This window comes from Populus nigra, chromosome 13 (assembly GCF_951802175.1).
Source record: "Populus nigra chromosome 13, ddPopNigr1.1, whole genome shotgun sequence".
NCBI lineage: Eukaryota > Viridiplantae > Streptophyta > Magnoliopsida > Malpighiales > Salicaceae > Populus > Populus nigra.
In genome coordinates, this window is record NC_084864.1 from 12467551 (window position 1) to 12479554 (window position 12004).

General features: G+C 31.5%; 2 protein-coding genes and 1 pseudogene across 2 annotated transcripts in view; 1 reads left to right on the forward strand and 2 right to left on the reverse strand.

Annotated features, from left to right (window-relative positions):
* Positions 1-1756: 1756 nt before the first annotated feature.
* On the reverse strand, positions 1757-3431 carry LOC133670478 (protein rough sheath 2 homolog). The gene has a single exon (XM_062090980.1). It carries the CDS (start codon positions 3057-3059, stop codon positions 1968-1970), a length of 1092 nt encoding a protein of 363 aa, XP_061946964.1. The 5' UTR covers positions 3060-3431; the 3' UTR covers positions 1757-1967.
* A 3351-nt stretch (positions 3432-6782) lies between these two features.
* Positions 6783-8782, forward strand: LOC133670815 (allene oxide cyclase 3, chloroplastic-like; annotated as a pseudogene).
* Positions 8783-9517: 735 nt separating this feature from the next.
* The window catches only part of LOC133670816 (protein rough sheath 2-like), a 4077-nt gene continuing 1590 nt past the window's right edge, over positions 9518-12004 (reverse strand). Inside the window, exon 2 of the mRNA XM_062091420.1 lies at positions 9518-9529. Within this exon, the coding sequence (XP_061947404.1) occupies positions 9518-9529 (12 nt within the window). The remainder of the gene's footprint in view (positions 9530-12004) is intronic.

The following is a 12004-nucleotide window of genomic DNA, read 5'->3' on the forward strand; positions in this document are numbered from 1 at the left end:
AAGTTCGTGCAGTAAAGTAGTCGTCGACATTCGGAGAAAGCACACGGCCAAATTTGGTCGGTCCATGTGAGAAAGCGATTTGAAAGCTTTATTTGTAGTTATTTTAAAACCAAATCATTTAAGCTCCTCGCCCGTTTTTGGAGTCCACCAATGCTTTAATACCAGAGGACACAAACTCACGGGTCCTTCAACGAAGAGGGTGTTTGAATGAGAGGTAAATTGTGTTTTTTTTAGCAAAAAATATTTTTTTATAGTTTTTAAAGATATAATTTATATTTAAAAAATATTATATTTTTAATAAAAAACCACCATCCCTCTAAACCAAACACCTGAAATTGTGTTGAATTCCACAATACCTCGATCCTAAATTCCATGCAAGTGATGTATGACCCATCTATAACCAAATCAGACGGTCCCTCTTTCCTAACCATCACAGTGACAAGAGAAAAAAATCATATCCACAACCCTTTCAAACAAACTCCAAGTGTTAATTTTTTAATATTATGATAATTTCAGCTTTTTAAATTATTGAAAAAATATTAAATTAATTTTTTAAAATATTTTTTAATAATTTCAATGTACTAATACAAAAAAACTAATATTTTCATATATTTCTAATTAAAAAAATCCTAAATAACAAACATATTTGAGACTTGTTTAGGAACAAGTTTGAAATACTTTTTTCTAAAAATTTAAAATTATTTTTGCTTAAAATTATTTATTATGTTCTTGAATTGTTTTGATATATTGAAGTTAAAAATAATTTTTAAAAATAAAAAAAATTATTTTAATAATTTTTCAAGTAAAAAATCATTTGAAAAAAAAGCATTATCATACTTTAAAAAAAAAAAAAAAACCACTTTTATTATACAAGGTTAGGGATAGTAGCTGTAAAAGCCACAATCTAAGAATCTGTTCTTGGGATTTAAAAATATTTTTTAAAACAACAAAAATTTTTATTTTTTTATTTTAAATTTATTTTTTTATATTATTTTGATATATTAATTCCAAAAATAAATTTAAAAAAATTAAAATATATTATTTCAAATATATTTGTAAAAACAAACACTTTAAAATAAAATCACCACACATTACCAAATGTGGTCTATATTAACAACTCTAAAGAGAGGGTCATCGTCCACAGTACATTCCTTTTCTCCTAGCAATTATGTCTGAAAAAGAACTGACGTTGCCAGTCACCTTCATCCGATTCCGCTGCTCTTGTCATTATGTCTTTTCATTCTCTCTCTTTAGGAGTTGGAAAAGTCCCAAAAATACTATCTTTCATGCAAATTAAACATTAAATAATTCCTTTTTTATTAAATGATCTCGAAAGGTTTAAGTTTTCTTCAAATATTATTTTTTAAAAAAAACTTTTACTTTGCTTGTTTTTGTATTTAAATATTTTAAAAAAAATTTAAAATTTTTTATTTATTTTTAAATTAACATTTTTTTAGTATTTTTAGATATTTTTATACATTAATTTTTAAAAAATAAAATATATAGTATTTTAATATATTTCTAAATAAAAATAATCCCACCAACACCTTTTATAATATATTTTTGTAAATATAAGTTAAAATCTTAACCTTTTTTTTTCATAATATCTTATTTACCCACAAATCAAGAGGAAAGAGCTTCTTTTTTTTTTTTTTTGATCCCATGAAAGATAAAAGCATCTTCGGCTCATCATTAAGATTAAGTAAATTAAGAGATTAGAGGGAAAAAACATGATCCAAAATGGTAATCAACAAGATAATGAAATTACTAATTATTTTATATATATGATGGGTTCAAACCTCAAACAATTACAATCCCCAAACCCGAACATTAACACAATAATATTAGCACGACATTCCTCCAACATTAAATTAAATTAATCAACTCAACAATGATATATAAATTTATGCTGATCATCATGGATCATGACATGATCAGTTCAATTACAATGCTAATCCATGGCTGCATTAAACCCCATGACCGCCGCCGCCACCAAAATGCACCCCAATTTGCCCAACAAGCTTGGCAAACCTGGCATGCTTGCTGCACCAAGCTTCCACAAGTTTTGCCTCTTTACTTTCAGCGTCTCTATGCAATGCACTTAACTGCTCTTTATACTCGCTCTCGATCTTACTCATAAAGCTCACCTCTTCCTCTCTCAAACACCTTATCTTTGCCTCGATCTCCTCCATTTTCTCCCTTCTCTTCCTTGCTTTCTCTGACTCTAACTGCTGCTCTAGTCTACTAAGCCTCCATGTTGCCTCCTTCTTATGCTGCAGCCAGTTTTGCCTCCCCTCCTCGAGCTCCTTGCAATACTGAACCAAAGTACCCATTTGCTGACCCGGTATGATCCGGGTCGAGCTCGGGTCAAACCCCGGATCAGAAGGAGATAATGACAAGCTCACTGATGGGGATGGTGTGGCTGAAACTGTGGTGCTAGTTGAAGATGACAAGTTTGAAACGGGGTTCATCCAAGCAGACCCGAGGGAGAGAACCGGGTCAGGGTCGGGCATGGGAGGCATCATAGCGGATAAAGTACAGGGAAAAGATGGAACCTGGTTGAGGATCTTCGGTTGCACGTACTTCTCAGCAAAGGTCTCCAAGATGTGGTCGTATTTTCCTTGAGGAGAAGTTTTATCTCCGGTGGCCGGAATATTCCCTTCTCGTTGGTGGTGCTGATTGGAGTATTGTGTATTATGGTGATGGTGCAATAAAGACTTGGTCTTTGATTGCTTCTCTTTAAAAACCTCCCACCACTTGCTAAGCCTCTTTGCTGTACGGCCAGGGACTTCACTAGCAATCTTTTTCCACTTGTTACCGTACTTGGCCTGGAGAGAAATGACAAGGGCTTGCTCTTCTGGGGTCAGACATCCCTTCTTGATGCCTGGTTTGAGGTAGTTTTTCCAGCGTTCAAGGCAGGATTTTGGGTCTCTGTTAAGGGTTTTGCCACTAGCTTCCACACGTTGAGAGATGAGATTCCATTCTTTCGGACCATATTGCTTAACATAGGCTCTTAGGATAGCATCTTCTTCTGGTTGCCAACGTTGTCTCTCCTTCATCTCATCATTCCTGTTGGTTATATGAAGTTGGGATCATTTAAGGATCCTTTAATGCCATCTGGGCTAGTGTTGCTCCCTGTCTAGTGTGCCTTGTCTCTGTGTTTATGGTCGTAGCAAGCTAGCAACTTGGTTTTGTTTTTTTTTCTTTCAGTTTTATGGCAAAGTGGACCGTGGCGCTTGCAAGAGTAGAACAGACTACAAACCATGGAGTAAGGTTACAAGAGAGGGAAGGAGGGGAGGCATGAAGGAGCCAAAAGAAAGGATTGATGATGGGATAATACATTAGGTGATAGGACATATGTACTCTAACGCGTTATGGAGAGCTTGACAACCACTCTCGTTGTGTTGGGTGCTATGACTGATGAGTAGCAGCATGTGGCAACTATTAATTTTGTGTCAGTTCTGAAATGTGTTGTTTCTCGTATATTAAAATCTTAATGTAAAAAAAATCAAAAATCTTCAAAATTACAGTTAGACTGCCAAACACCTCCTTGCTGCTGCTTTGAATTAGACTAGCTAGCTAGGGGAGGTCTCTTGTTTGCTTGATGGGAGGGGGCAATATTAGCGGGGTTGCAGGCAGAGAGGCTGGGCCACTCCGGCCGGTTGTGGGGCAAGCGTGAGTCAGAGTGAGACAAGACCAGACATTGAGAGAGAGGCCTGTAGTCGTGTGGGGCTGATGAGAAAGATGCTAAAAAGCCTAAAATAGGTGAGGATGGTTTATTGTGGGTGAGGGAAGCGAGGGGTACCTAGCTACAAAATGTGGAGAGTGGTCATGCTCGTGCATGTGCCTCTGCATCAAGAGTATGATTTGAGACGAGGAGACCTCGTCATGTTTTAAGTTTATTTTTTAAAAATTATAAAATTTAGAGTTATTAAAAATTTATTTAACCGATAATTTTAGAATTTCAGAAAATTAATTAAAATGAATGTAAATTAGTTTATATCATAATTAAAAAAAAATGTATGATTTGGAGTCTCGAGAATGGTGGGCTTTCTGAATCTGTGAGCTTATTTATGACAGCCATGAATACATTTTTTACCTCTGAAAAGAAAACAGGGGAGAAAAATTCTGAAGGAAAGGAGCTTTAACTCCTACAAATTAATCTCAATTTATGACTCTACGAATTAATTTGCTTATTATTTTTTCAGTTAGCTATTGAAAAAATTAATTTTAATTATTAATGATGAATGTTGAATGCTTCCTCCTCCTTCTTCTTCTTTTTTGAAGACAAGTATTGAAAAAATTAATGAAATCTTTTAGCATGTACTGGATAATGTCTATGCTATACAACGGGTCAAATAATAAAAATCAAATATAAAAAAATATTTACGGCATGAACATGGAAAGCTTCTTGTCATTATCATTAAACTTGGTTAACCAATCAACACATGAAATCTTCATTGTCTAGCATGTGTTTTAAATTAAAATGTATGGAAGTTACTCTGATATTACCCAATCAACTTAAAAGATTTAAAAATAATTTAAATAATCGATAAAAATATTGTTGGTTTGACTTTAAAAATCTCAAGATCCAACATCATTTTCTCGCTCCTATTATTTTTTGGATTTTTTTTCTGAATATTTTTAGATATATTTTTTTGTATTTTCTTATTTTTTGTGTAGAAACCCAAAAATGAGTAACAACAACATAGTTTTTTAAATATTAAAACGACAACATATTGGATCAATTCAAGATTTTCAACTTCACTCAATAAACCCACGACTTAGAGCATGGACTCCACTAGTTTAATAACTTTATTTTAAAAAAATATATTATTTTTTAGTTATATGATAAAAAATAGATACTTGCAAAATCAAACACTAATATAATATCATGATATTTGTTTGAAACAATGATAATCTCATAAAAAAAAATTTGAAAAAGATTATGAATTATAGTTCTTAACCAACCTAAGTTAACTTGTCAAACCCGTGATCTGGGTCATGGACTTCTCTAGGTTTAATAACTTAGTTTTTTTTTCTGAAACTGTTTTTTTAATTTAATTATACAATAATAAAAATAGATGTTTGCAAAATTAAACACCAACTCAATGTCGGGATATTTATTTCAGACTAAAATAACATCATAGAAAGCAATCCAAAAAAATTTACAAAACTAAGTTTAGAACAAACCAAAATGTTGAAGGATAAAATAAAAAAAATATAAAAAATCTAATATTAAATGGTAAAGTTGAAAAAGAAATCAATGGAAGAAAAAAAAATAGACTATATGCGCAGGCCTAGTTAACTCAATATACTTATGCTTTTTTATATATTTTTAAGGGGTAGAAGACATGTCAATCACCAATTTTTTTTAAAAAATTACAATATACAATATGTCGTCAGCCTGCCAAGAATCTCCTCACAATAATGGTGGCTGAAAAATTACTATAGTGTTTTTTAAAAACTATTTTTCAACCTATTTTCATCTAAAAACACATGGTAAACCCCTATTAATCTAAAAAAACAATTTATCAACCTTAAAAAAAACCCTAAAATAGTCTAGAAATACAAAATCAAATTAGAAAAAAATGATATCTCGACCCCAGTCTACTTCTTTAGACAAGATAAAGATTTAAAAAATACCCCAATAAAATCCTCATTAAATGCAACTCATTGACACTAAAACAACCAATGTCATTGTCAAAAGTGGTTATTCATTGAATTCTTCTTTTCTTTCTTAAACTCAGGAACTTAAATGTTAAGAAAATAAAATTTTGAATCAAAATTAAAATTGCAAAAACAACAGAAAAGACTAAAGAGTAAAAAAAATGAAAGCAAGTGGACTGAACATAAATTTTTCTAACGAAATTGAGACTAGCCATGATATTTCTCTTTGTTTTATACTTTGATCCTTTTTTATTGAATTTTTTATTTTCATAAAATAATTTAAGAAATTGGTCATTAATTTGGGCATAGAAGGCAATAGGTGGAAAAATAAAGTTTAAGGAAAAAAATGATATGTATTATAATTATTTTTTAGAATGTATTATTATTTACACACACGTGTGTGTATATATTTCAAAAACATATCATTTTATATTACCGATTCTTTTACACACACACGTGTGTGTGTGTAAATCTAAACAATAGTTTTTATACATATATATATATATATATATATATATATATATATATATATATATATATATATATAGAAAAAATCGGTACGATAAAAATGATATGGTTTGGAATACCATATAAGTAAATGTGTGTGAAGAAGATTACCAAAAGTTTAAATCGTTATGCTGTATATTAATGGCTGCCACTTATGGGAAGGAGGAGAGTTTCTTAAAAAGAAAAAAGAAAAAAGAAAATTTATATATATATAAATTTACGAAAATTAAAATGTATCGAAAATTAAAATGTTGTGCTGTTCAACTTCAATTCATGAATGGCTGACACTTATGGGAAGCAGATGGAGGAGGGAAAATTAATTCCTTCCAAAAAGATTTGTAAGTTTCTCAAATTTGTTGGATATTTCCAGTTCAGAACTTCTCCCACCAACACCAAATCACGTTTGCAATTTGAAGATCTCTTATTTCTGCATAGAAATTGATGACTCAAATTGCCCACATGCTCATAGGCGTTCACTTGCTCTCCTATATATAAACTAACCCCTCCCCACTATTTTCTCGCTCAAATTCCCTCACTTTCTCTGCCCCCAAACAAACAACAAAAAAGATAATCCTTAACCTCACAATAACCGAGAATCAAGATCAATGGCTTACTCAAGCTCTGCTTTGAGAGCCTTCTCTTCTGCTACTTCTGTGAAATCAGGTGCACCGAGATCAAACACTAATGGTGTTGTGCCTGCCAAACCATCGCTCTTTTCTTTCAAGCTGGCTCAAAACCCGGGACTCATCGCAAAATCTTCAAGCTTTGGCAACTTCTCAGGGACTAAGAGATCTTTCTCTTGCAAAAGCCAAGCTGCCTCAACTGAGGATTCAAGACCGGCCAGTAAGTGATCTTTGATGTTTCTCTGTTTGTTTTTATACATAAAAATGATTATTTAGCAACACCTTTATGGGATTTCGTGCTCTTTGTTACAGCCAAAGTTCAAGAACTGAATGTTTATGAGATCAATGAGAGAGACCGTGGAAGCCCTGCTTATCTTCGTTTGAGCTACAGACCTGTCAATACTCATGGTGATCTTGTGCCTTTTAGCAACAAAGTAAGTCCTAGGTATACGACCAAAGTTCCATATTAGCTAGAAATGAGGAGGATCATGAGTATATAAGGATGGATAAATATCTCCATTGGTATGAGATCTTTTGGGTATAGCTCAAGAGCAAATCCATGAGGGCTTAGACCCAAAGTGGACAATATCATACCAATGTGGACAATATCATACCAATGTGGAGATAAGTGGTGTCCATAGTCCTTACAAGTGGTATCAGAGCCAGACCCCAGAGTTAGCCATGATGGATGAATCCTCGGAATGCCGAACAAAAGGTGGTGGGCCCCCAATCACGATGTAATCCATGGATCAGCTCTATTGGATAGGCGGTGTGCTCCCTTCATGGACGTGTCCTGATCCCAACACGATGAAGAGGAGTTGACCTAGAAAGAGCAAAAACTCTCAAGTTAGGTAGTGCTCTCCGGATGCTTCATGGACGTGTCCTGACCCCAACACGGTGAAGTAGAGAATGAAGAATCCTAGTTGGTAGAGAGTGGACGGATGAATGACCGGTTTGAGAGGAGGCTCGGTGGTCCTTTGTTCGAGGGGGGAGGATTGTTGGGTATACGATCAAAGTCCCACATTGGCTAGAAGTGGGGAGGATCATGGGTATATAAGAATGGACAAATATCTCCATTGGTATGAGACCTTTTGGGTATAGCCCAAGAGCAAATCCATGAGGGCTTAGACCCAAAGTGAACAATATCATACCAATGTGGAGATAAGTGGTGTCAATAATCCTTACAAGTCCTCACCATGATCCAAGTTATGTTTTTTTTTCCAAGAAAATCTAACATTATTTGATACGTTCTCACTGTTTTGTATCCCAAAGAAATTATTCCACGCTCACATATTGAATTTGGAGCTCTAGCTTTTGACTTTCTATTTGTTTTCTTGAAACATAATTTTTCTGCAAATTGCTACTCTTTCCTGGAAAATCTTTGTCAACTTTTGCTGCACCTTTCTTGATTCAATTATTTTATTTTCACAATAATGAAAGCAAGTCCGTGAGTCCAGTTAGCTGAGAAATCTGGTTGAGCAAGCCTTGTAGCAACCTGCACGGGCAAAACCAATTGTTATAATAATGGTTTTTGCTGGAAAAAAAAAGCCATAAGGTGGTTGCAGTAGCGTTGTTGACGGTGATGATTTGATGTTTCACGTTATTACAGCTTTACACCGGAGACCTACAGCATAGGAATAACAGCAGCAGGAATATGCATTCTGATCCAACACAAAACGGAAAAGCAAGGTGACCGGCACGAGGCAGTCTACAGCTTCTACTATGGTGACTACGGTCACCTTTCGGTGCAGGGAGCTTATATGACCTACGAGGACACGTATCTCGCTGTGACTGGTGGGTCAGGTATTTTTGAAGGGGCGTTTGGTCAGGTTAAGCTGCGGCAGCTTGTGTTCCCTGGTCTTAAGAACGATTTGCCTGAGGAGCTGGTTGGGAAGCCTGTTGAGCCGACCCCTGCTGTTGAGCCGGCCCCTGCGGCTAAGGCTGCTGAGCCACAGGCTACCATTGCTAATTATAGTGATTAATTACGTGTGGAATGTGGTTTAATCATTAATCGTTTTCGCAATGGAATATTTGTAGAGTATTTAATAACATGAAATAAAAATATACTTTAACAAAAAAAATATATCAACAAAAAAATTGATAACAAAAAAAATGAAAAAACAACTCTCAAGGCAACCCCATTAAAAGCAAAATGAATATATGAGTCAAGCCTGATTAGCATGTTAAATTAGTAATTTAATTGTGATACTAGGGCAACACAATTAAAAATAAATTGAATAAAAAAAATAAAACTTAATTATTAAGCAATTCAACGTAGAAAGATGTAACTAAAAAAAAACAATTTGAAAGATTCAATTACTATGATGCAGGTCATGTCAAATTTTTCTTGGACATAAAAGAAAATATTTAGATATTACTAATATTTCTTTTAATAGAAAAAAAATTTAAATCATGTGAGCATTAACTTGAAATGACCTGATTGACTTTGTGGATCAAAAAGCAAATCGAAAGACTAATAAAAATAAAAATGTAGTTTGATATTTTTTTTTCAAGATGATGTTTTTTTTTAAATATTAAGATAACAATATATTGAATTGACTTAGATCAATTTAGATTAGTATGTCAAATCCTTAACTCGGGGTTATGAGACTTTGATAACCCTATAAAAACAAATCAAAACAAATTATATAATCTAATTTCTAATCAACACATTGTTAAATAATGAAATTGAAGAAAAAAATCAATTAAAAAGAACTTTAAAAAGCGATCTGAATTAACATGTCAAACTCATAACTCAAGTCTTAAAACCAAGATAACTCATGTAAAGAAAATTAAAACAAATTACAAAGTTCATTTCTCGATTAGTCCAATGTTGAATGATTAGACTAAAAGAAGAAATCAATTTTAAAAAGATCATAAAAAATGACCTAAAACAATACGCTAAACTTATGACTCGGGTCAAGAGACCGAGATAACTTCATAGAAAGAAAATACAAAAATGACTTGATTTAATTTATCAAATCTACGACTCTGGTTATGATAATGAGAAAATCTTATAAAAAACAAATCAAAATAAATTATAAAACTCAAGTCTTAATCAATCATGTCGGACCCAATGTTAAACAATGAAATTTGTAAAAAATTTCATTAAAAAAAGACACAAAAAATGAGTCAAGACAATATGGGCTAACCTATTAAGCATTATTTTCGGGTCATGAGGCTGAGATAACCTCATAAAAATCAAACTGAAATAAAACATAAAAACTAATTCTCAATCAAACAAAATATTAAATGATGATATTGGAGAAAAATCAATTAAAAAAGAGAAAAAAAACTAAGTCAATTGAATTAACACATTCAACCCACAACTCGGGGTATGAGACGGAGACAACCATATAAAAAGAAAATCTAGTGTTGAAGGACATGAGACTAAGATAATCTCTTAGAGAGAAAATAAAAAAATATTCGAAAGACTTGATTTATTCGGGGTTAAAATACCAAAACTCGCGACTTGGATTATGTGACCAAGATATTTTCATAGAAAACAAATCAAAATAGATTATGAAACTCAATTCCCAACCGATCCAATATTTAATGTTAAAATTGAAAAAATTTCAATTAAAAAAACATAAAAAATAACCCAAGTCAACTAAGATGTTAAGCACTATTTCCTGATCATGAGACTATAATAACCTAATAGAAAACAAATAAAATAAATCATGGAATCTAATTTCATATTTACTCAATATTAAAGAATGAAATAGAAAAAAAATTAAATAAAAAATAATAATCCTAGCTAACTAAATTAATATGTCAAACCCACAATCTATGTCATGAGAGTAAGATAACTAAATAAAAATTAAACTTAATTTTAAAAGGTTAAATTAAAAAACAATCCAAGATGAAAAAAAAACAAATACAATTTTTTTTTATTAAGGCCACACTAAAATATATAAGGAAAGTACTATTTATTGCTATAGTAATTTCTCCATATGTTTTAGTATATTGTTAATAATAATGTTAATATGATGATGGTGAGTGAAGGTGATGGTGGGGCACAAATGTGGCAGTGAAAATGAGAATTAAGAGGTCAATAGGGAAATTTTGTTTTGACACTCCTTCTGACATTATATACATATATAACATGGTATTTTAGTGTCGAAATAATGTAATCATAATTTTTTGTGGTTTTTTTTTTATTGTAACGAGTAGTATATATACAAACAAAAATTTATTGTAAAAATAGGATAATTATAATTATTTTATGCTTTAGCGGTGACAAAACTATAAGTTCTATTTTTTAAGATACACGCGCACGCGTACTTGGCATATTAATCATTTTATACTTATATTTATTACTATTTTTTTTCTTATTTTTATTTTTTCGTATTGCTTTTTTTTTATGTACACTTTTTTTTGAAAAAATATTATTTTTTTCTTTACATTTGGAATATTTATCACTCTACACTTGGTTCGTTCATACAATTCTTTTATAATTTGTTTTATAATTTTTTTTTCTTAGTATTTTAAAAAAAATATTATACAAAGACTAAGAAAGTGATGTTTTATTGTAGCAATCACAACATTGTCCTATTTTTCATTACGTTAAAAAACTAGTTTGATATCTTATATGTTTTTATTAATACATATGATCTTCATTATATTTTATTATATGTAAGTATTGATTTTTTTATTCACAATTATAATTTTTAATCGATATCAAAAAACATTTTAATAATGCCTACACATTAATTTTTTTTGTATTAGAAAAAAAAAATATTCGACCTACAACGAGGTGAGTTGAATAAACACGTTAACACTTGTTTTTTTTTTTTTATATTTATTGGCACATGCACTTCTCAATTTATTTAATTACATGCATGAATAGACCTTTTAATTTATGATTAAGATTTATTTATATTTTTGTAAGAAAATACATTTGAAAAGTTTACATATTTATTTATTTTTTCATTGAAAAACATTATTTGACTAGCTGAGATGTGCGTTCAAATAACTACTTATTATATATCCATTTATTCCCTTATTTGGCATGAATCAAATAAGATGAGAAATGTTGTATAAATTATTATATATCTAGCAGTTCCCTTATTAATTTGGTTAATTTAAGAGAGTAAATATGAAAATCAATACATCCAAATTAAAATCATTAAAAAATATATAAGAAGAAAAAAGATAGGAGTCAAACTTGCATTGCAATCTCTCTCTCTCTCTCTCTCTCTCTC